At 36.3% G+C, this 26687-nt stretch overlaps 1 protein-coding gene across 4 annotated transcripts in view; it reads right to left on the bottom strand.

The window, feature by feature from the left end:
* Positions 1-2061: 2061 nt before the first annotated feature.
* The window catches only part of pak6 (p21 (RAC1) activated kinase 6), a 45537-nt gene continuing 20911 nt past the window's right edge, over positions 2062-26687 (bottom strand). For 3 of the 4 annotated variants that reach the window (XM_088925780.1, XM_088925779.1, XM_088925778.1), the window contains exons 2-9: positions 24953-25180; positions 13563-14210; positions 10180-10701; positions 8564-8697; positions 6222-6348; positions 5575-5700; positions 4397-4531; positions 2062-3514 (exon numbers count right to left, since the gene is read on the bottom strand). In XM_088925780.1, the coding sequence (XP_088781906.1) occupies positions 3347-3514; positions 4397-4531; positions 5575-5700; positions 6222-6348; positions 8564-8697; positions 10180-10701; positions 13563-14210; positions 24953-25156 (2064 nt within the window). In that variant the 5' untranslated portion in view covers positions 25157-25180 and the 3' untranslated portion in view covers positions 2062-3346. Of the gene's footprint in view, positions 3515-4396; positions 4532-5574; positions 5701-6221; positions 6349-8563; positions 8698-10179; positions 10702-13562; positions 14211-24952; positions 25260-26687 lie in introns of those variants that run through there. The other variant, XM_088925777.1, reaches the window with a different exon arrangement.

Genomic DNA, 26687 nt, shown 5'->3' with positions numbered 1-26687 from the left:
ATTCAATGTTTCAATGTGCCATCAAGGCAATGATAATAATAATAATAACACCATACTGTTCAGTGGGTGAAACCAGACGTAATATGAAGTAATCAAACTAATAACTATCCTTGATTACATATTGAAAACGTTTCGTTTGAAGAAAAAAAAAATATTTTCCCCTATGTGATGAAGGGTTTAAAAAGAACTTTCTCTGGAAAGTTAACTTTCTTGTATGTCTCCACATTAATCTGATTTCAGATTTTTACATAATCGGACATAATGTATAGAGCGAAAGAACAGTTTGTGAGTTAACGTTTTTACAATTAATAACATTCTCTGTCAAGTGATTTTATTAAAAGAGACCTTTTATAGGGCAAATTTGGACCCTGTGGGTACAATGCACTATGTTGCGTTCAAGATACCATACTGTTTGGAAAGACCCGAAAAGCAATCAAGTCTCGTTTCTGCAAATTATAAAAAGGAAAATAGCATTCTGAAGGGTTATTTTAGATGCAGGTCTGAAACTGGCTTGCTAAGTGTGTAAGCATGTGTACATATAACACATGGGATTTGAAATGCAGTCGAGGATGTAAGAAGCAGACACAGACACCAGTTAAATAAAAGTCTTGTATAAGTATAAGTTCTGAGCCTTATAGGTGAAAATCAAAACAAAACCTGATAGGAAGCAACTGCAAGGACTCCAGGACAGAGGTAATATGATCATTTGCACTTGACCTGGTCAATAGTCTGGTTGCCCAATTCTGGACATATAGTTCTGAAGTTTGCAGTATTCAATTGTAGAAAAGATGAGAAGATGAATGTGTTGATCAGTTTTTTGTTACAGTCAGAGACAACATAGAAAGTAGTCTGGCAATGCTTCTGAGATGGAAGATCATCATGGAAGAGATGGAAGAATGTTTCTACAATATTTTGCACATGAGACATTTAATAGAGCCTGGATTAAGTATCACTACCAAATTCTTCAATTTAGATTGAAATTCAAGTACAGTACCATTCATATAGATTTACCATTCATTCAGATAGAGTTACTGTATTGGCTTTAACCCATTGATGGGAGATGCAAAGATGCATGACTTCAGTCTTGGTGCAGTTTAAAGAAATTAGAGAGTGTATTTCTCTGAAAGCTTCCAGTACTGTATATCACCATAAAGAAAGAGGTCATTTACTTCATTTAATCTTTTGGCCAAAAACAAATCAAAATAATATAATTCTATATTTCTCTCTTACGAAGAGTCTAGCTGTATATTGTTAATATGGTATTAATGCCCAGCCTTTCTGGAAGAAGGCTTAATGTATTACCAGTTTGTACTACCTGGATATAAAGTGTCAAAATCTACAAGTTAGATAAAACCAACCTCCCTCTACACATGCCGATATATGGACACATCAGTTTTCTTAATAAAACCGTGTCAAAGAATATTTTCAGACATATTTACATTTAGTGAAAAAAATCAGACGCCTCAGAAAAAAGTTCAGAGATGCCTCAGAAAAAGACTTTCCTGTTCAAATCAGCAATAGACTACGGCTATGTTAAGCCAACTCTAGATTAGTGTTAGTATTAAATACTGTACTTACAGTGTAAAAAAACATTCAACCACTTTTTTAAAAATAAATTTATTTCCAATATTAAAAAGCTTCCATATTTTCAGCAGACAGTGTTCTGTGGCATTATCTCTTAAAGGAATGCAGGGACATCTTGGTGTGGTGTGGTACAAGATTAGCAATATCTCCTCTGGTGGAAGAAGGCTCTGATAACTGTACTGTGGTGTCTAAAAAAACTCTCGACTGAAGAGACATCACAGGTTCCTAAAATATGTTTTACAGTGATATACTGTATTTCCATCAGTACTGTGGAGTCTAAAAACATTCCTGAATTATATCTTTCAGAGGTACACACGTGTGAGAGAGAACAATGCAAATAAAATATAAAGCAAAAAACAAACAGAAGTCTTACTGTATAGTTACATGTGCCATTAAAACTATACAAAACGAATTTCCTTATGTGCCTGTAAAGTCTGTGTGTTTTTAAATGGGAAGGCTAACATTTACAACAATGCAAACACAAAACCTCCAATTTTTATTATCTGTCTTTTTTCATTTTTAATTCATTCATTGTAAGATCAGAAAAACAGAAATTGCAACAAGTATGAGGATAAAGTCTAAGCTAAATACACTTATGTATTCAAAATGGTAAACTTTCAACATTAAAGCAAATATACTGTATAAAAGCCTAAGGATGCAATATTATGTAAACCATTTAAGCAATAAAGCTGCTCAATGCAAGAGATATATTGTTTCTGTATTTACATTACCTTCCCCTGATTACAACTGAGGTAAACTGTACAACCATAAAACTCTAAGGATAAAAGTCTTTTTTACAACATCTCATCTTAACAATATTCAACAATACTTTAAAGAAAAGCATGTGCAATTGATACAAAAAATGCAATAAATACAAAAGCAAAACTAATTATATAGTAAATATTGGTTACATTTATGGAAAAAATAATACATTTGTCATTGTTTAAATGTTAAACAACTATTTAAAATGCAGTTTAACAATTAACTTCCCTGTAGCACATTGTTGTTGTGCCCTTATAATACAGTTCTCTTGCTTTAATTTGCATATAAACCTATATATCCACATGATTTCACTCAAAAGCTAGGAGGTGGTGGACAAATCTAATAGTGTCCCTATGGCCACATCAGTTGCCTGATTAGCATTGCTGTGGACTGTCCAGCTGAAACATAGCCTGTCAATTATTTGTTAATGTGGAATACTGAGGATAAATGAGTCTGGGGAGTCCCAAGTCAAGACCAGACTCTCTCTGGCTGGAACTAAAACCAATGATTTCACGATGCAATAACTTCTGTCCGAGAAGCATAGGTCAAAAAACGTTTGTGTTTATTTTGAGATTTCTGTAGCAAAGTCCAGGCTGAGTAAAATGACTTAGTAAAAGTCAGTGCAAAGAGACATTTATTGCTGAATTCAGCACCTGCACTGAATTCACAAAGATGCTAACTGAACAATTTTCAGTATAGTAGATAACACCAGTGCTGCTTTCACTACGTGAGGTCATCGCAGCTCATCCGCAAGTGTTAACATTTCAGTAAACAGCTCTGGAGGTGTTTCCAGGCCACGAGAGAAACGCTGTCTTTGTCTACCGTGAGGCCCAGGTGAGGGTGGATCAGGCAGTGCCACATATTGCAGTGATTCTGAGCCAAAGCCCATGACGTTCCCTGACATCATATCTGCTGTGGCCGACCAGCTTCGGAGATGCTGCCTGCTCACCAAGATAGCAGCAGTAACCAATAGAGGAGAACAGGAAGGAGTACTCCCATGTCAACACCTGGACATACGTTTGCGGTACTGGTCCACCAAGGGCACCAGACACTGGGGGGTTCCAGACTGCAGGAGGAAGGGATGTTCTAGAAGGTCAGTGGCACTGGCTCTTTCCAAAGGATCCCGGGTCAACATGCGGTCAAGAAAATCCTTGAGAACTGGTGAGATCTATTAAGTCAAGAAACAAAATATTTTAAACTTAATACACTTATTTGTACACTACTCAGCATATTAACTCGATGGAAAAAAAATAAACTAGTGCTATCAGAGGCACAGAGGCTAATGGCATTTTCTATTTTCTATTATATTTTCTATTATAATCTGTGGCACTGCGACAATAAGGAACCTATGTTGCTTTCTAATTAATTATACAATCTTCACCAGCAAGGTTAAGACTATGACCCTCTTTCTTGGGCTTTGAAAAGAGCATATTACAGTGCATGTGAATACCAGCCATTTCATTTACAGTATGTGCCCAGTGTTTTCCAGATAGTTCAGCATCAATGGGTCCCCAAGTGTGATTCATATATAGTTTTAACACTGTCATCAGATTTAACATTTTCATCATTCTGACCCGATAACCATTCTTTGAAGTCAGAAAAGCAGTATCAGTCATCTCATTAGGTACAGTATGTTACTCAAAGTAAAGTCAATAAATATGAATGACATTAGATTCCTATATTGTATATATAACATGTGTGTAAAAACAACTAGTAGCACGTGATGGTCTGTAGAACTAAAAAAAAGGGGTCTGCACACCTGGAAAGGTTGGGAACCATTGTTCTACATCTGTTTTATTGTCATTGATCTCATAATGTTAAATACATGACTCATTAGGAAATGTCAAATACAAAAATGCCAACCCTGAAGGCTCTCTCTAGCAATGCTGAATTGCTACTGCGTGTTTTCTTTTCTTTGTTACCTAACGGCAATAAAAGCTATTATTCCCCACATTAAATAGTTCTTTCAATTACATTATACTGTGGGCTTGCTAGATCATTTCTTTATGGAAGGGAAAGCACTGAGATAGCATGTGCCAGTGCAGCTCACCTTATGGGTGTTTCTCACTGTTGGAGCTGGTTCGTCTCTAAGTCTTTTCATGGCCTGCACTGGTGCGTCACTGAAGTAGGGGGGCTCACCATCTATCATCTCCACCACCATAATTCCCAAGGACCAGATATCCACCTGACAATGAACACAAACGCAAACTACTGTATAAAACACAAGCGAGGACACAAACCAAACACTATCACAAGAGAGTGAGCTACAGTAACTGTTTGAATATAGATTAAGATGGGGACATGCACAGCAGCAGTCCAGTAGATGTACAGCTTACAGTTGTGTTCTGGAAAATATTTCCAAAACTTACAGAGTTATTACAGAAATGCAACGATTTGAAACAAATGTTGCATCCTCAAATCCAATACCATGAAGATGATAGTGAAATTTTAGTAGATATTTCTATAATAAATACATGAAAATTATTAAAATACATGAAAATTAAATACATGAAAATTAAATTTAATAATTATTTATTATTAAAGGGGTATCTGAGCTTAGATGTGTGGACTGCATATATAGAAGACATTCTTACAAAGAGATAAATGTTTCATCTTTCTAACCTACTGGCTGTGTTGTAAGGTGCATTTGAAAGAGGTTCCTTACTGGTTTTCAGGATCTGAGCTAACAATGTCCTCGTTCTCACATTCATAGCAAGTATAAATGACTAGGTTCAAACAGAAAACAGTGACATCTTAACTTTTCATTCTCCCTGCCTGTCATTTCTGTATTCAAGCAGTGATGATTCACAGTGTTCAAATGGGTTTAAATTTAGCTATAAAGCTGGTGTTGAGGCAGGGGAATCATTGTTAAAAGCACAAGAAATGTCTTTTGTTGTCTAGTGATGGTCATCTGGTCCATAAGATTGAATTATTAAGAAAGTTTCATGATTCACTGGAAAAATGAAATTACTGCAACACAATACATTGTGCTAAATTTGGTTTGGTATGAATCGCAGAGCACATGCCAGCTTTTGTTAAGTTTAACATGAGAAATACTTTGTTATATTATTTATCTTGAGGGTACAGGAAAAATGTAAAGTGTATTTCTAATGTCTATATAATATCTCAGCATAGTTTAGAGACATGAAAACAGACAGATTAATACCTTGAAAATTAAATTGCATGTTAAAAAGTTGAGTGAGTTTCTAAATCATCCTGCTTCCTTACCTCTGTGCCGTAAGGTGTTTTGGAAATTACTTCAGGAGCCATCCAGTATGGTGTTCCCACCAGAGACTTTCTCTTTGGGATATCCTTGCTAATCTGTGCGCAGAACCCAAAGTCTGACAGCTTGACCTACACAAAACAAACAGAAACAATATCATTTTTTTATTACCATCTGTGGTCTTCCAACTACAATTCATACAATACACCATGTATTCATCCTCATAGCATCTAGAAATTCTTATAATTAAAAAGGAAAACTGATGCTAAAGGTATCCTGATTAAATAAATCTTAATTGCTTCTCATGTGCTGGATATTTTGTGCTGATTCATTTACACATCAATTTGATCAATATCAGAAAGTAAACTTTTGAAGAATGGTAATGAGTTTAATTAATAAATGTGTTTCATTTGATAGACTCTTCCCTTTGTGGGTATTGTTTTTCTTCTTAAGCAAAGCGTTATGTAGAGTGTTCTTAATGAACAAATGAAAACCACAAATCACACATCAGGACTGTATTTTCGTGAGTACTGAAACAAATCTGCCACAAAATGGAAAACATACTCTTCTCTGTGACTAGTCTTGCCAGTGCAAATATCTGTGTTTACCCTTAATCCTGTATAAACAAACTCCAATTGTACATCAAACTTACCCGTCCATCAACAGTGAGGAGAATGGAGTCACTCTTAATGTCTCTGTGAATCACCCCCTGTGAATGTAAATAGGCCAGAGCCTGTAGGACTGCCTCACACACAGTTGCTATTTGCTCCTCATTTAACCTGCAAATAAAAAAAACAGTCATTTTCCTGCATTCCCAAAAATACTTAAAATTTAGCATTTCCAAATTAATTTTCTCACTGAGAAAATAAGTTAAATCTACCTGAAAAAAACAATTTAATGTATTTAAGTATAAGATTATATTTATTTGATTTAAGCTTGTTTTGGAAGATTAACTGGAGGCTTATTTTCTGGAAATGCTGCAACTGTGGCTTGAGTTCATGTACTAATCAACGTTTAAAGTACAGATGTGACAGGTGTAGAAAGAGAATTAAATGAGTAACCCCCACAGTACATAACCCTATCTTGAAAGGTAAACAAATACTGTAGGTGGGTCATATCACAGGATACAGATCATAAGAAAGAGTTAATAAGTATATAGTTTAAAAATTAAACTCAATTTTTAATGTATGTAGGACAGTGTACATTGCCTCAGATGTCTCATTTAAACTGGAAAAATATTAGCACAATTTTAACTACCAATTTATAACATTGGACAGTTTAAAAAAATGTATATCACACTGAAATATAATGTATATACCTTTTTACCCTTAATCCTCTGACATAGATACTAAACTATGCCTACATTAGTCCAATGCTCCATTCAAAATAAAAATTAATCAATTCAAGAAGTTAATGACTATTGAAGGTGTTGGGTCACTGTGTAGCTTTTTATTTATTTATTTTTTTAATCTTTAACAGAGGTGGATCTGCACAGCTCTGGACAGGAAAGGCATGAAATGCACACCAGAAAAACAACATTGTATCTCTGTTTTAGATATTTTTCTGCATCTTGGCACACATCTCTTCCAGTTCTCCAAGCTAACGTTTGCTTTTGTCTTTTCCAGGCTTGATTCTTGTGATGCAGTGCCAGCCATACAGTATATCAAAACACTGCTGCTCATCTTTAAGGGTTTGAAAGTTTGGTTTCTGACTACATCAGTGAATTGTTAACCCCCTATACACCTACACATGACCTGCACTCCATGAACTCTGACCTTCTTCCAGTTCCCAGAATGAGGCTCCTAACACAGGGAGACTGTATTTTCTGTTCTGATGCTCCAAGGCTGTGGAATGATCTCAGAGCCCATATCAGATTCTATAATGCAGTTAAAACTTTAAAATCCTGTCTTAAAATTCACTTTTATACTGTTTTTAAATCTATTTGATTTGCTGTTTTATTATGTGTATTTATGCATCTGTCCAGATTTCTGGATTGCTTTATTGTACAATGCCTTGAAATGATATACCATGAAGGGCACTAAAGAAAGATAATAAATAATTTATCACAATTTAAAATAAATACAGTAAAAATGAAGGTATAGTTATTGTGTAACATATTCCCCATCCATTCCTTTCTGTTATAGAGGTTCTTCTGCAACTTCTGTTCTTCTGTTCTGTTTCAACAAGCCACTTATTTATTTTTTTAACAATTAATTTATTTAATCAAACAACAAGGAAGACAATACATTTTTCAGGTGCAATCAATAATATCAGCCGGGGGTCAGTTCATATGGGGATATTCAGTTCAGGAAGCTGGACTCACAAGAGGAGAGATTAAAACCCTGTTAAGGATATGGTTGCTGTACTACGGAACAATGATGATTTAGCAAACTGATTTCACCCAATCCTGGAATATAAATTAGAACCAAAACTGTTATGTGAAAAAGAGGTAATTACAACATGGACAACATGCAGAGATTTCTCCTAATGAAAATTCATCAGTTTGAATTTTTCTCATATTTTCATGAAAACATGTAGGGCTGTAATATTAGCGAGTAACATTGTACTTCTAAAAACATAATAGACTGAAATAGATTTTAACAAACATGTAAATACAATTGCAATCACAGAACATACACTGTTGTCAGTCAGTATTACATACATCTCCCCTGAAAAAATGATCGAATCCTTCTGTGGTTTAGGTTGTATGAGGTTCCTAAATACAATAAAAAATAAAAAAAAACAAAGGAATCAATTAAGGATTCTGGTTTCACTTCGCTGTTTTGTATTGCAGTATTTGATTAGTTTTTGTAAATCAATTCAAACTTCAAGGCAAATCTGGCACCAAGTACACCTTTAACTTTACTGCTATTACAGCTGTGGAATCCTTTTCCTTCATATAAAGTTGTTAGACTCTTGTTCGGCTATGAGAGTACAAGCAAAATATTTTAACAGCATATCTTCTTTGAGAGTTCATAAAATATAATGACTTACCTGGTTTCAGATACAATGTTAGTCAGAGCACCACCCTGCAGGTACTCCATTATAACCCAGAGCTCCTCCTCTACCAGGGCACTTTTATACATCTCTACCACATTTCTGTGTTGGTAATCTCTCATTATGACAACCTGAAAGGAACATTTAGAATAGTGTGTATGGTTAGTAAGCATATAGAATTAACCCCATAATTAATTAAACAAAATATAGAACATTCTGTCAATATTTCTACAAAAAACATATTAGTCCATTAAACTTCTTTATGCATTGGAGAAAGCATTCTCTGTGTCACTGCTGAATGCCAAATTCATAAAAGACTGTAGTAGCAAGGCCTTTCATTTTATTTAAATTTAAGTGTTATTAAAGATTTCTAATAATCTTTGTGTGCCTTGACCTAGCAGCCAAGTGCTGTCTGTGGATGGAATGTGGCTAAAGAGGCCCCTCTGATGAGAGACATCATAAAGCTGAACAATGTAATGATATATAATGCGGATGGGCTCCAGCAGGTCTCCAGGCTGGTTTCGTCCCAAAACCACAGGTCAAAGATCACTATCCATCAACCTAAGGAAGATTAAACAATTGGGGATGTGTTGTGTCCAGAACCAAACCTAATGGCCTCTACGCCAATAAGCAACTGGTGATGTCGCCTGTATAACCTGTAACCCAACACAACTACGCCAGTTAACCACTAACTTGAAATCTCCCTCTAAACTTGCAAATAGACTTTTACAACCACGTGACTGCAGACAGTCATGACTTAAACTTTTCTCCAAGACACCAGGCCGAGAGGGTAAGTCAGTAAAGTGCAGAATTCTGGCCAAGATATTCGTTCTGAAACAGAAGAAGACTTGCTAACCCACGGTTATTATTGCTTGATCAACAAAATTAAGACAGTTGGACTCGTTCTTTGTGGTGGCAACACAATACCTTTGGCAGAGCTGCTTAAGCCCCAACACAAGTTGCTATGGAAACCAATTATTTCTACCATCGCAAAGTTTATAATCATCAAGGACATTTTGACAAAAGATGTTTGAGTAAAATTTCATAATTCGGAATTTTTCACATCATAATTCTGGAGAGTTAAACTCTCATTACAAACATATGTTTGTTGTTTAGTTCATGACAGTAAATGCATATTTACTTGTGTCTGAGATTATTAACATGATTTAGTTATACGAGACTGATAGAACCTACAAGCTAGACTGTAACACGTTATATTTTAACTCTGAAGTTATTAACTCTGATCTTTGTAATCCCTGAGCTTTCATATCACAACAGATTGTTTCACAGATACAGTACGTATTCTGTTTGTTGCTTGTTATGCATGTTTTGGTTATATCAATAAAGTGTATGTTGTATATTTAGAATCTACATTATTATCTAATTATTTAAGTTTAATTGGTTCCAAAAAGTCATTGTCAAGTAACTCTCATAATTTAATGGTACAATTTCTGATTGTTACAGCAAATTTAAACTCCCAATCTCCTACAACTGCTTGTTTCTGAAATAAAGCTATAAATTGCTTTCAGCTACCTCTGAGCACATGACAAAAACTTGGTTTCACATTTGAAAATGTGGCCTGACTGTCAGCTCCTTACGAGAAAGAGATGTACCTCATTGAACAACAGCTCTCTGCGTTGCTGCTTCCTGAGGTCCATCATCTTCACAGCTACTTGACGTCCACTGTGTTTCTCTCTGGCTATGCACACAACCCCAGTTGAGCCCTCCCCTATCTTCACAAAGTTCTCCAAGTAAGTCCGAGGGTCTCCTTTGTCCACAACCATCTGGAGAGCAGCCTTGAACTGCTCATGGGTTACTTTGGGCGGGTCCTGGACAGGCTTAGGAGAAGCATATGGAGGGGGCTTAAGAGAAGGGGAGCAGGTGCTGGGTAGATTGGTAGCAGGAGATCCAGTTGGAGAAGGCCTGGGCTGAGAGGGACTGTCCTGTCGTTGCAGAGCTGGCGGGGGGCTGGTGGCTGTTTTCAGAAATGCATTTGTGCCGTTCTGTCTAGGCGGTAGTCCGATCGTGTAACTGGACGAAGGCCGCAACGGTTTATGAGTTCTTGTGCCTGTTATCAGAGGACTGCTGGTGCCATTGGGCAGGAAACCATGCTGATGTCTCAAGACTGAGTCTGCCTGTAAAGGCAGAGAAGAGCGTTTGCATTATTGCAGTGATTTACATTTAAATTTCTCAGTGAAGGACAGAAATAACATCCCTGCTACAACCATTGCACAAGATGCAGTGTAGATTTAATTTAGACAATGAGCTGCTATTCATTTCCAAGCAGATGTTGATGAAGCTTCATACTCAGGCCTTTTAAATAATTCATAAGTAAGTTCTAGTAAAAATTAAAATACATATTTTATAAGCAAGAAATTCAAGTTACTTATAAAATGTGTTATTTATAAAAATAAAACATGCAGCATAAGTAACAACACTGCAGTACATTAAGTTAGAATTCTAAAAGACACTTTGTATTGTAAATTGCACCTTGTAAGAGGTATATTACCAATTCTGTAATTACATAAAGCTAATAGTCCAGTTTTGTGAGTAATGCCTGCTGAATTGCAGGCATTAAAAAAGCAACAGGAGTTTTTAATGCCTGTCAGCATATTAATGCTCATTAGAATTACACATGAAAAACTGACATTCAAAAAAGAAAATGTAAATGGAGGGCTGATCATGACTCATAGTGATCTTTGAAATATCATTTGATATATTTCTATTTTGCCTTCAAGGCCCTGTCAGCTCGCCAACACCCATGTTCCTGCAAAAACCCAAGATACACAAACATTCTTCAAGCTCTGATTTTCAATAATTTGGATTGTTTCTCTTTCTTCTTCTGATTGACATCCCCTCAACAATTTAATTTTTTTAATTGTAGTAGGTTTAACAGAAGGAGATGGACCTGTAACAAGGACAGGTAAATATTCTTGTCAGGGGAATCATTGAAAAAAGCAACCTTATGGCTGCAAAGTCTAACTGTGCAAAATATTTACATAGTTCAGTTAGAGCTAATAAGGTTATAGTTGTAGTATTTCACAGAGGAAAAGCCACATTTTGATGTTTATAAAATAATATAATTTTCCAAATCTTATATAATCTTCCAAAATTTTTGTGTTCGATCTCGCAGATAATGAGGATAATAACTGGTTGCATCTTTTTAGTGTTTTTGATCCTAAAGGATCCCAAAACATTTCACAAAAGGGCTCACCTCATAGATTTAGGTTCAACACCCATCTGGATTGCACACAGTAGCCATTACGTGACAGCAGGCACACTGCACACAGCTGATCAGTCGAAGTGAGAAATTGCTTAAGAACTTTAGGCAAGGGCCCCAAGTGGCTTTAACAGAATTTATCTTTAATGTCTCATCCAAAGGATGTCCTAAAACACAAAGTGCCCTTTGATCGTTCTAAGTTCTATATTTTTTTTAATTCTGGTTCAGACGGAATAGTGCCACCCACAGGTCCACCCATGCACTCACAGAAAACTGTAATGGTTCTCACACAACTCTTACAATGCTGCATGACCCCTCTCAGGCCCATAAGCCATTGGAACACCTGATCTCAACTGAACACATGCACAAGTTGACAAGTGGAACAGGCTTCCTTTCTAAAGGATGTGCAGTGGCTGTGTGGCTAAGGATCTACAGTATGCCTGTGGCTGTAAGGTTGCCGGTTTGGATCCCACGGCCGGCAGAGGAATCCTACTCCGTTGGGGACCTGGCTGACCCTGTGCTCTGACCCCAAGCTTCTCTCCCTCTATCTCTCATGGAGAGCAAGTTGGGATATGTGAAAAGGCAAAAGCCTATTACAAGAAATGGCCAATAAAGTGATCTTATCTGAAACATTAGTATTAATGGTATTAAGTCTGAAAGTATCTTAGGCTCCTGGCAACAAACAGTGTTTCAATGTTTGCTAGCTATGAAAAGCTGTAACTCACAGATCACGTTTCACTGCCATGCAATGCCATCTTCACTTAAAGAATAGCCTGCTTTTAAAATAAAAGAGCTCTTTTGCAAATGCTCCAAAATTGACAATACGATGATTATTATCACGGCTTGTCAAGCGAGGGTTGTTTATGAAGATCATATTCCAAATAATAATACCTAGAGGATGCTCTAATTCCAGTTAATATGTACCATAATGTCCTATAATTTCTGTTCCCTTCTATTCTTAGGAATAATGCAGTTAGCAAAGAAAAAATAAATAAATTAAGTGTGTCCTCACTCAGTGAAGCCCAAGGCAGAAAAAACAAGAATGCTAAATATGCATCTATCTTAAAATGTGAGCATAACAAGTTTTTAGAACAACAACAGCCCATTTAGCCTCTCAGGGCCTGTAGTTCACATCAACAGTAAGACACACCAGAGTATTGACTGTGCTAGAATAACCAAGGGTTATAGCTCAGGGGTACAATGAGCCTTTGAGAGTTGTATATGACTTATTAAAGGGTTCAGTGCATTTCAGGAACAAAGAGATATACAAATTAGAAATTTAAAAAAATAATTTTTGATTGGTTTTTTAATAAAAGGTTGTGCCAGGGAAAACATAATAAATCAACAATCAAGATTAAAATTACTTAAGGTGAAGCCTGACGTTTTGTTGTCATTGTTGTTATTAGAAAGAAATAGTGTATAATTTAAAAGTAATTTTTAATGTGTAATACAATAAAATCTAAATATGGCTTTGTATTTGTTACATATATTTTAGAATAATAACATAATTAGCTAAGAAAAATTAAAAGGTTCATTTCTGGGGACTTCTTTTTCATTTTCAAATGTTTCCAGCTAATGACATAATAATCATAATCTGATGATTTAGAATGTACATTCTGATAATCAGGATATTGTTATTTTTCATCATAGAAATTGGATTTCATCTTATTTTAAACATTTTTAAATGTGTTTCTTAGAATTTCTAAAAAGCATGTTTTCCAATGGAGTTTATTACTGAGCTGTAAACATTGGCTGATTTGATCAGTTAAACCTTACCTGTAAGTCATACGAAGAAAATGGCCGCCCAGGGCTGTTGAGAGGCCTCTGCAAGAGCCTGTCTTTTGTCCTGAGCTCAGGGGTGTTGGAGCCCGACTCGGCCTGCTGCTGTCCATCTGTTAAGTGATTCCCCAATGTATAGAAGCAGGAGACAGGCCTCAGCTCAAGAGGAATCCTCCCGTGTGGCTTTTCCCTTTTCATCACGTTGGGCTGATGGTTGAAATTCAGTTTTTCTGTTGAGCTGCCCAGTTCGCTGCCTTGCTGAAGGCTACAGCTTGATGGTGTTTGGCTGTCCGGAGACGTCAGAGATACTTCATGAGTGGACTTGGCCCTTGGCAGCACGCCATTGGCTTGAAGAGTAGCGCTCTTCCTCAAGCCCACGTGCGGACTCCCACTTTCACTCCTGACATTCCGGACTCTGTCCTTCCAGCGCTGGCCCTCACTTTTCCCATTCTGGCTCAAGTCTTCATACTGGTAGCTCGTGGTTTCTTTGACTTCTCCCAGCCGACCCAAAGACTGAGCCCTCTTTCGTGAGGATGGGCTGGATTTTCGCAAGGAGTTGGAACTCGTCACGGAGAGCCTGCTCAAGTCTGAGAGGGCTGCTGAGATGTAGTCACCATGGCCGATAAAGCTTCCACGTACAATGGTCTGAAAATGAAAATGGAAACGGAAATAATTATAATCCCTTAATCTTTGTTTTATATTTTTTAGAGTTCTGTTGCATATGTATCAAACTATATCTGTCTGGTGTGTGGACCAGGCGATGTTTGTCTCATATTTGTAGAAAATGAAGAAGCAGAAATACGTGTATTTATATGTATGTGTGTTCTTGTGTGTTAAAAATCATTATCTGGTTAAAACAAAATATCAGTGACAGGAATAGACCATTAAAATGGTCAAATTAATTTTTATGAGAAGTAAGCTTACGTCTGCACATAATGTGGAGAAAAAGAGATTTTAAATTTAGATTATCCATTGTCATATAAATGAACCTTTTACAAAAAAAAAACAAGGTTAAAATCTGCTGTTTATTATCCTGGATAAATCTGAACACAAATTGCTTCCATTTTCTAAAATGAGCTTGAAATGTACAGCAGCACATTTGGCAGGGAAAGAGGCAATAAAATGGTATTTAAGTTGAAACATCATAAGAACTATAATGATAGCATTTTTGTCAGAAGAAAAAGTGACATTTAGGATTCAAAAGAATTTAATTACCCCAGATATTCTATCTCAAGCTTTTAAACTAACCTCTTAGAATTCTTGTACCAGTTATGAGACCTCCATGCACATATCATCTGCACCATCAAAAGGAAAATACTTTTTCAGGAACAAATTCACTTCTTCCCTACCAATGCACACAAGTAATTTGCTTTTGCTGAGAGCAGGAATGGTATTATTTGGTTGGAACCTTTTTGACTCTCAGCCGAACACCTCCTCAGGCCTATCAGGCTTCTACAGGCAAGAATTCATATAAGTGAAGGATGTACTACACCCCTAATTAGCACTACCCCTTCTGAATGTGGCTTATAGCATATCAAATGCTTATTAGCGTAAGGGCTGGCCAGGTTGGAGATGCTGTCTGCACTTTCTTATTCTTCAAATGCAGTACAAAGGTCGTTGCTGTGACCTGAGAATTGAAGAAACAATTGACTATTGAAAATTGTGAGGATCTACAAAAAATATCTTTGGCAGTTGTATGCGTTTGACAATAGAACAGTACTGCTGATGTATGTGATTTACAAAACTGTGCAGGAACATATTCACAAAATCAACCTATTGCAAAACTTCTAAAGAATAAAACAAAGGCCCAGTAATGTAAGTGTAACTGAAAAAGAAATGTATATACAGTAAGTCTAAAAATGGGAGACTGCTCTTTTAGCAAAGGCTGTTCCCAGCCATTTAGCTGGAGCTAATTCCTTTATATATATTCTATAACTGGATAGATGAGATGCTTAGATTACTAAGCTTCTAAAGTGGACAACATGGATTTCTCTTGTCTGTAACCTTATACTCCTGTGTTCCTAGCAAATTGCATTCATATCAAACCATATTCAAACTTTATAGGTCACATGCATGAGTCACAATTTCATTTCTGAATACAAGAGTCTATTGCCATAGAAGATATCTGTTTCACTTGCATACTATTACCTTATGTATAAAGTACTTTTATAATCCATTTCTGAGAACTTCATTGATAATATTCTTTGCAACTTTCACATGATAAAATACATTGTTCAAATGACAGTTTTCAATACTGAGATAAAGAGGGAACAGACAGAACTCTTAACAGGTGTGTCCTGAACACAACTGGGTTGTGCTTCAATTCAAAAGCTGCCATGCTTCTCCAACAGATTTTTGTCCATCCTTCTCTCCCACAGTGAAAGAGGAAATGTGCTTTTAAGCTTTGGTGTTGTAAAGGGATAAAATTATTCCTGTCGAGTGCAATGAATCAAATTCCGTCCATCTGTATGACTCATAAAATTGACTGATTCAAATCCAGGAAGCAAACAGTACTTGTACTCACAGAGCATTTGACATTTGACAAGCTGCATGAGGGATAAGAGCAATTAGAAGTTTTCTGCTCAACAGCACTATTTTTCTTCCATTTTCTTCATTTTATTTCTTGTAGCTAAGGTCTTAATTTCTAATTGTATTTTATTATCTATTCCCTTAACTGATTTTTTCCTCATTCAGTCTTTCCCTTCCAAAATATGCGTCTGTAGACGCCAATGTATTTATTTAAATGAAAGAAATATGTTCAGTCTGTCCTAAATGTGTGTAGAAATTGTTGCTTAATAACAGCTATCTAACCCGTTCATCATAAGTCACAAAATAGTGATATGCAGACATGTTTATAATATACTCATTCAGTAAATATTTTTAGTTTGTATTGGCCAATTTTGTTTGCATTATGTTGCATTGCATTAAATTCCAGACATTGATTTATTGAAAACAGAGCACTTGGTACAGGAGTAAACATTGTCAAATAGTGCGAGCTAAATGCAACTTAAAAACAAAACAACTTATAAGATTGATATTTAACAGTGATAATAAACAAAGATTTACTCTTTGTTTTCTTTCTAAAAGCATAAATGGAAGCACAGAATGGATCCCTAGAACAAGGACTAGTAAATTCTACATTTAAAATTAGGACGAGTAGTACAAGATGGCAGAAGTGCACGGTTGTTCTGTTTCTGTCTAATCTCTATTTTATGTCTTTGTATTGCCATTTCCAAATGCAAATACACTTTAAAAACTTGACAGCAAAATAATAGTGTTACGTTTTCAATTAGGGATTAAAACAGACAATACAAATCTTTCTTGGGTACATTCTTGTAGTTAGTTATGTTGAATAATGTTAAATAACATCCATTTTCTAACTGCTTCATTATTGGCAAACAAGAGGTACAAGACAGTGTATACCCTATATCAGGCACCAGTCCATCACAGGTCACACACAGACATGCATACACTCAGACCACGGCCAGTTTCTCAGAAGCAAGTTATCCTACCAGTATCGCTTTGGACTGTGGCAAGAAACGAGAATACCCAGAGGAAACAATGGGGAGAAACATACAAATTCCCCACAGATAGCCAAGGCAGCAATACTATCTACTGTGTTAGATACAATTATGTTTTAAAAAATTTAAGTTAAAAGATATGGAGCAAAACGGACCAGGGACAATTCACTTACTGTAGCAACTAAACAAACAAGCAAGCAAGATGGGCTGAATCACCACCACTCCTTTGCAGTGAGAGAAGTGAGAGAAACCAATGAAACAGTATTCCATGTACATTACTTTATCATTGAATTGTCACATTATGACAAATATATCCAAGATACTGTTTCATATCTGATCTTCTGAACCTGGAGGATTTGAAGAGCAAAACTGAGAGATTACTCATACTGGTTGCTTAACATGACTGGGTTAGTTAGTAACACATCATTAACAGCTGTTTATGTACCATATTTGAAGACTTGTTAATTATTCCAGAAAGTAAGGATAATGGACAGTTAACTAGCCAATATGTTTTTTAAGTGTTCTTGTATTGTCTTTCCAGACAGTCAAGGGCTATGTTGATCTGAAGAAGCTGAATGCACATTACACCACGTGCTTATAGGAAGCTAAAATAAAATGCAGTCTTAAAAAGGAGCAAAACATGGCATAGTATACAATACAAAACATAGTAGAACCCTGAATTTAATGTGACACATTCAAAAACATGGCCAAGAATAATCAGCACTGGTTGTTTCATTGGTTATCACGTGAACAGGTTTCTGTGTCATTTGTAAAATTCCTTTAATGAAACAATATTAAATGTATTTATAACTGGCAAGCAAACTGAAACCCTCTATAGTTGCACCACACCATGTTTTTGCAAGATTCTTTAATCACATCAAATATTCATTATTTATTGCAGAAAATGACTTTGTAGTTTGAATGTTTTTAACATTAATGGCTATCAGTTTTTTTATCTTTTTCATTGATTTAGCAAAGATATTTTATTTTCATTAAATAACAATGAAATGGCATTAAATAACTAAACAGCACCACCATTCTAACCTCTATCTCCTTTTCTGCATGTTTCTCTTCCTCTTGATTCATACCTGTCTCAATCTCACACCCACTGAACACCTGTGGGCAAATTTTATTTTGCAGCTGAAAAGTATACGACTCCAGAGCACACATTCCCAAATATTTTAATAACCCATAATGCAGTTCTATGAGACAAGGCAAAATGCCTCAAAACAAAGAAAATACTTTTCTTTTGCCCCATTTGAATCAAGCTTAATTGACGTGTCAACTTGTGTATGTCTGTGTTGAGCTTTTATGATTTGTGCTGACTTGCCTGGAACTCCTTTTAAATGAATTCTCAATCTCTAACATTTCTCTTTTTTGAAATGTTAGGACGAACAGAGCCATTTCAGAGCACAATTGACCTTTATATAATTTTCAATTTTAATACTGGACCAAAACCCTTTCTATAAATTTGACTCACACCAAAAGAGTTTTACATATTATTGTTTATTCAAGGTGTAATTAAGATTAAGATTAAAATCACTTTATTAGCTCTACACAATTTCTTGCATTAGGAATTTGACCTTTCGCATACCCGAGCTTGCTCTCCATGAGACACACAGATGGGGAGACAGAAAATTGAGGTCAGGGCACAGGGTCAGCCATTTATACAACACCCCTGGAGCAGTTGGAGTTAAGGGCCTTTCTCAGGGGCCCAACGGAGTAGGATTCCTCTGCCAGCCACAGGATTTGAACCAGCAACCTTCCAGCCACAGTGCCACCTCCCCACCCCCATGTATGAAATGCTTATCATATGTAGTACAGTTCAATTACACCAAGAAACCTGGACTTCAATGCGCAAAGAATTTCACATGGTCTGAAACAGTTAAACATTACAGTCACCGCGAGCCTCCTTACATAGATTTTGATCAATATTTAAAATTAGTTTTAAGAATTTGCTCTTGACTTTTGTTCTTTTAGCACAACAAACTTTGAAATGTTTTTCCTGTTGAGTATATTCATTTAAAATATTGAAAACATGAACATGGTGAATATTTAAGTGACATGTAAAATACTCTCAAAAAGTAGTTACATTACCATTCTTTCTAATTATGTAGAAGGTTTACAAGTTTTGTAAGGTTTCTTTAAAACTTGTGAATCCTGGCATTCTTTCTGAAACCTACATACAGTACAGTACAGCAGAAAGGTTCTATACAGGTGAAACATGACCTACTCACCTCTCACTTCCTAAAACTTTGTCGACAATCCGGAATTACAAATGAAAAAATCAAATAATTCTAAGCAAATCCTTTTTTAAGCAGACAATACAGTGATCTTCAGGGAGTAGTACATTGAAAGAGTCTAGAAAAGTTTAGCGTAAAACAGTTCAGCAAAGTTTGTCATTATCTACCATTATCATTGCATTGCACAACTTAATAATGTCATCACATTGTTAGACAATGAACAATGTACAGAAACGCACTAACCCTAACCACTGTAAATGTCAGGACACATATCACTTCTTTTTCCCTGAAGTTTTTTTTTCTCTTCATCCTCAGCTTGTAACCTGTAGTTGCTGACACGAATCAAACACAGAAAAGAGATGGTCTCTGCCCTGATTTATTCAGTTTTTTTCTCTTCAATGAATTGGAGGTTTGTTTGAATGTGTCCAGCCTTGAAAATGCCCTGTATGACACCATACTCCCTTTTCTGTACTTAAAAGCAAATTACAAAAGTTTTGTTCACATCTTTGTTCACAACCTTTTCAAGTTATGTCACACCTGGACAAGCAGGTTTGCAGTGGTTTTGTAGTAGGAAAAAAAGCTACACAGTCAACATGTAGCAGGGATCTCATTAGAGTAATTAACAAGATGCACGGTACATCATGGAGTTTATAACAAAAGTTCGGGAGGCACGACAACAACCAAGTTCAATCAGACTCAGCTGTCAGTAATTAGCAATCGCTCCTGACAATCCATTCCTCTCAGAAACGCTATGAATACCTATGAGATCCCTATCTCTCTTTCTTGCAAGTCTCTTGCATCCCTCCATCCCTCAGCCATTTCGCTCCATGACACTTTCATCTACTATTGAAAACATTTTTGAAACATTACAAACAAAAGAAAGAAAATTTATACTTAAATAGTTCAAGTAGGTAGCTGAGTCAGCATGTGTAGGCTGCAAAGGAACGAGTAAAGGTTTGTTCCATGCTGAAAAGAGAAGAAAGGAAACACAACGTTTCAGCTGTGGAGCCTTCTTTGGGTGTGCACCTGAAGAAGGCTCCACGGCCGAAATGTTGTATTTCCTTTCCTCTCCTTATATACTTAAATGTTTTACAGTGAAAATGTGGGTTGTCCTTGATTTTAGTGGATTTATAATAATAATAATAATTGCTTACACTTATATGGCGCTTTTCTGGACACTCCACTCAAAGCACTTTACAGGTAATGGAGACTCCCTTCCACCACCACCAATGTGCAGCCCCACCTGGATAATGCAATGGCAGCCATAGTGCACCAGAACACTCACCACACACCAGCTCTCAGTGGGGTTGAGAGCAGAGTAATGAAGCCAGTTCAGAGATAGGGATTATTAAGAGGCCATGATTGGATTTCCAAAAACTTTTCTTTTTAAATAAATTAAAATAGTTTTTACACAGATGTTTGCATTTCAGACGGAGGGGAAGTGTCTCTGATATATCCTTAGCAGGGAAAAAAAATGTTTGTTAAGACTGCAACAGGCTGTCGGGAATACATGTTATTTTGGCTTATGCTACAAGCAGCAAACCCTTTCTCAGAGTACCTATTAAAAGCAAATGTTTGATTTTTAAAAAACAAAACTCAGAGCTGAAGCAAAATATTTTTTACATGAAACTGCCCTTCCAGGGACATGTCAACCAGCACATGATTAACAGTCACCATAAATAGCATAATATTAAATATTAAGCTTGAAAGAAAAAAGAAAAATCCTTGACTTCAAAGCCCCTGAAGCAAGGTCTTCGAATTGAATTTTTGAGGAGTTCAGAAATACATTTCATCCTATCAACCAAATGCTTCCTGGACTTTTTTAGCTCAATGTAAAGTTCCAGTGTATCAGGAAAGGCGACGTCGAGGTTTAAATACTGCCTTGAGCCATGCCTGAGTTCATTCCATCTGGAAGCATTAAGTGCTGTGTCACGCAGAAGGTAGTCATTTGCATGATAAAGAGCCTTCCCATTCAAGAGACAACAGGAGAGTTAATGGGTCTTAGTCCCAGTCTTTAGGATCCGCTTTGTTTTCACATTTTCATGCCAAATTTAGTGGATTATTAATAATTAATCTGATGAATACCTTTGTTAACTGTTTTCAGATATTTAAAAAATCAGAGAGCATTGGAAGTTAGATTTAGGGAGGAAATTCTAAACCTTTGAACTTCATGAACTGCACTATTTAACATTTTAATCTCAAATTCTTAAACCAACCGTAACATTCCTTTTGGCATTGTTCATGGACTTGGACGCCTTTTCTTTGAAGGTGGTCACTACAGTGCCTTGCAAACTGAAACAAAAGCCCCATCTACTGTTCAAAACATGTACTTCAGGTCATTTCATTTACACATTATTTATTATAATAAAGGTGGATAGCTGCATCAGCATGCATAGTCTGCACAGGAACAAGAAATAGGTTTATTCCATGCTGAAAAGAGAAGAGAGAAAACACAACGTTTTGGCTGTGAAGCCTTCTTCAGCTGTGAGGGAAGGCTTCACACCTGAAGAAGGCTTCACAGCCGAAACATGTTTTCTCTCTTCTCTTTTTGGCATGGAATAAACCTATTACTTATTCCTTATTATAATAAAGTTGGTTAACATTTACAGACATAAAGTAACCTAGACATTTTATCTTTGTAAGGCAAGAGGACAATGAAGTACCTGGAGAAAACCCACACAGATATAGGGAGAAACTCAACAAACTCAAAACAGAAGACACTCCAGGCTGAAGTTGCACACAGGACCCCAGCAGCATGAAACAGTACTGCTAACTGCCACTCCAATGTGCCACCCACAAGACCTTTATTTCATACAGAAATGCATGATTATAATTTTATTCATGATTTTCAGGAGTATGCATGTATGTGCAGATCACGTGTATATTATTATTATTATAATACTATGGGGAATTTGGCCTGAACATCGAACATCCCTACTCTTTTTTAGAATTTTTAACACCCCTATTCTTTTCTGAGATTTTTAATGACCACAGAGAGTCAGGACCTCGGTTTAAATCTCATCTGAATGACGGCGCCTTTTTACAGTATCGTGTCCCCCGGGGAACACGACCCACACATATTATATACGGGTGTTACAGTTGTGCAATGGTAAGCTTTCATACAGCTCTGGGGCCATGGTTTCAATTCCTGAGGTATTATAGTATACTGTGTGTATAGGGTTGGTATGTTCTCCCCGTGTTAGCATGGGTTTCCTCTGGGTGCTCTGGTTTTCTCCCACAGTCTAAAGAAATACTGGTAGGTTAATTGACTTCTGCGAAAATTGCCCCTGGTGTGAGTGTGTTCATGTACAGTATGTGTCTGTATTTGTGTCTGTCTGCCCTACAATGGATATGCATCCAATCCAGGTTGTATCCTGCCTTGCGCCCAGTGATTGCTGGGTTAGGCTCCATCTCCCCAGAGACCCTGAATTGAATAAATGAACTTGGTATTATATAACGCAATGCCACAGTACATGATGCTTGTTTTTGGTGAATTGCATGGGATTTGAGACACAAAACTAAGAGTACCACACTGAACTCCTACTACTTTATGGGCCAAACATGTGCATTCAGCTTCAATATTCTTCTAGTGTACTTTGTTCTTCGCCTTCTCTTTCACATGCATGGGAGAATCAGAAAAAAACATCGGAAAGAAGGGTCCCAAAAATACAGCTACTCCTCGGCATTAACTTGTGGCTGAAGGACAATGGCTTTCATATAGAAATTAAATTTTTTTATGACAATGGGATGTTGTGAGATAACAAAACAATTTATCTTCTCGGCATATTGAATTTATCCCAAGTGTTAATTTTGAAAGAATTCTTTTCACTTTTTCACTCAGAGCTCTGCTTATAGGTCATCCTTAAAGTATATTAAATGTTATTTGCAGGTATTTTACTGAGCCAGGAGGGTTTCAGACAATAAGAGAGTGAGAAAAAATTAAGCTAGAAATCAGTTTGCTGCATACATCCAAATAAAAAAGCATGCTATAAATAGATAACATTGGTCACCATAGCTACTGGCAGATCTCTGCAACATCTCCCTGGAATGCTTTTACATTTCCTATCAAGAGCAGGAGGAATAGTGAAAATGTGTCTTAATATGTAAGATACATCATATCAAATCATGGGTGCGAGGCTTCAGAATTAGTTGCTTAATGTGCAGCCTTCTCAAGGAAACAATGACACCTTCAGTATGGTAGACAAAATGTGGCTGCAGAGCCATTAGAAAGAAATATTTTCACATTGCGGAATCCTAACAACATTTCAATCATTTTTTTAATGCTTATCAATAACTTAAACACTCTCCACATAAACTGTCCTTTTGAGTTAGCCAAGTCTTTGGAAAATATTATAAAAATCTGCCCTAACAAGTTTGTCCACGTTTGTATCATTTATATTTAATGAAAATAAAACGTGTCAAATTTCAGATGTGTCATTGTTATCTGGATATTTCCACAACCTGTTAGCAAGTCATTGGGCAGCTAAAAACTATAGTGGCACAGACTTTATAATGCAGTTGCAATTAAAAAGTTCCAAATTCACAATTTGTCTTATCACTAAACCACATGTTTGCATTTATAAATTTAAAATATGCAGCCACTTATGGTGAAATGAATTACTTTTGTCAGTCAACATCAGAATGAACAGAGGGTGCAAAATCGCATACTAAAAAAGCCTGAATATAGAAGAAATAATTTCAAATAAATTCTGATGGATGAAAATGTAAACAGCAGTATTGGACCAAAATAGAAGTCTGTTATACTGTATATGTGAAAAACTGTCAATTTCTTTCCATGTTGAAAAATAGTAATAGAAGGATTTATACTTAAAAGTAAAAGTAAAAAAGAAAGTAAAAACATTCAAACTTTAAAATTAAGTCTGTGTCCAAATTTTACCCTGGCTTAGAGCTGAACCTCAGTGTGTAGGAATACAGTGACTGTCTGATTGTCATCATTGCCTGCTTGCATGTATACTGCTGAATAAGAGCTGTAAGTGCAACTTTTTTTGCTGATCTTGACATCTACTGTGAATGCTTATTGCTTATTACAAATTACCTATATAGAGCAGTTAGATCTAACATCCAGCTGGATTTTTCATGGACAATATGTATGTATAGCTGTCCCATGCAAAAAAGAACTACTACATTTGTCAGATGGCTTTCAACTCTCAAACACATTTTCCAAAGACATGATCTTAGCTCAATGCAACTGCTATAGCAAAATAGTTCTTCTTAGGTATTTAAAAAAACAAGGTTGAAGACTGAATATCTACTGATACTGAATCAGTATCCATGGCAGCACAGGATTGAACTGGCGAGACAACCGTAAAAACCTTTTTCTGTTTCAAAAAACATTGTTTCACTTTTATCTAACCTGAGATAAATTCTGTCTAAAACTTTTCAAAACTTTAGGTAAAAATCACTGTTTAACTCTCTGTTTACAAGCAAGGCTTTATAATTACCTAACTATCAATTGTCGATAGAGGCTTGAACTTTAATACCCAAGAGGTAGACAAGTCACAGTGCTAAACCTTGTTGCAGTTTACACTGTCCATATATTTGAAGCAATAAAAAAAGTGCAATTCTTTTTTCACAAATGCGAAAAAACACGAACACAACTTACCTTCTTTGGTTTCAGATCCACATTAGTGATTCTGGAGGGATCTACCATGGGCTTGGGCCTTCTGAGGGTCTCGATGAGACTCTGCCATTGCTGGGGGAGGCCGATGAACTTCCCCTGTTTGGGGTCGAAGGAGGTGTGAACCCGGTGTTGAAAGTTCAGCGGTGCTGAGATTTCGGGCCTCTTCTTCTTTTTCTTGCGAAACATTTTCAGGTCCACGAGAGAAAGTCCCTGCAGAAAACAGGGCAAATTTTTTTTACAACGAGAAGAGTTCATGTCAGGAAGCAAGGCCATTGTGAGATCCACCTGGACAGCACAGGTTAACAGACAGAAAAACTATGAGTCTGAAAGCTGAGTCTTTGCTTTAAGAGCAGTACAACTTCCTGTTTGTGAATGACAAAAGGAATGCATTCTCTGGCTATGTGGACTCCAGACATTCTGAAGAATCCCGGTGAACCTGACTGGGGAGGGGAAATTCATTTTCCAAATATTTCACAAAATACACTATGTAACTTTGACAAGTCAAATCTGCTAAAGAAAGAGACATTTTTACATTTAAGAGATGACTGAGGGCTGAAAATTAGACATCTACCATTTACATTCTTGTGTCGATTAGGAGAGTGCCTTGAAGCTGAACTTATTTAGTTTTGTTACTCCTTCCCACCAGTTTATAAATCCAATCCAAAATGACATTATCAACATATTTAAAGACACCATATTGTTTAAGGTGAAGGTGTTATTTTCAGCCTCACGTGGCAAAACTGGTGTCCTCTTTTTGTTAACACCAATGTTTTGCTTTCAGATATTTCTTCCCAAGGGGAAGGAATTCTAGTGTGGGACACAGACACTGAATTTTACTTGAGCTTTTTTACCACCCATTCTTTTTCATCTGTATTAGCAAACAAAATTTTATGAGAAATCAGCTTTATCTGACTCTACTGTATATTATCTGTTAACTGAAAAGAATGAGGCCTATTCATGTAGAAAGATAACTGGTTCAGGGCACCCAGGTGTGAAATCTGTTCTAAGGAAATTGTACTGATTGAAAACCAGAAACCACAATAAATAAACCAATACAGGTTATGTTTTCCTTGAGGCTATACTGTTTAATGTACCAACCCACTACACACTGTAACCTTTATCTTTGGTTTGACATTTATTAAGAAAACTGCTAAAATATTTTCAAATCATAAAAAACATATGAAAGGTTACAAATGAGAGGCCTTGCCCATCTAGCTTGTGAGGAATTCAGTAAAATATTTCGTAGTTAAGTGGCACAGGAGAGGTTTTAATTAATTAATTTAATTAATTAACTATTCCTCTCATACTTTTTAATTGTGTATATTAAATAACTGAATACCCTTTGTCTATGCAGTCATTAAGCAAGTGAAAAGCTTAAATTCACAATTAAAACAAGTAAAAATGATCACAATAGGATACAGATGTAACCCGTTAATTACTAAATCATTTGTTCTGCAATTTAACATTAGTTTAATCTATACCTCTCACATATAGTACATTGAACATGCTGTATTTTCTTAGACATTCTCCCTGTGCAACTGTGAAAAGAAGCATTTCTTTATAACTCCTCTTTGTCCATGAAATCCCATCATAGGAATGAAGGTCTTGAGCCCCCACAGGAAAACAAATAGAAGCCACAAGTCACAGAAACTGGCTCAGGAACCAGTTTTTTCAATACTGTGTCTTTTCTGCTAAAAAATACTCTTCTGTGGCAGTG

The sequence above is a fragment of the Atractosteus spatula genome, chromosome 9 (genome assembly GCF_055471065.1).
Source record: "Atractosteus spatula isolate fAtrSpa1 chromosome 9, fAtrSpa1.hap1, whole genome shotgun sequence".
NCBI classification, from domain to species: Eukaryota; Metazoa; Chordata; class Actinopteri; order Semionotiformes; family Lepisosteidae; genus Atractosteus; species Atractosteus spatula.
The sequence above is the reverse complement of the archived record's forward strand: the minus strand, read 5'-3'. Positions and strand labels throughout refer to the sequence as shown.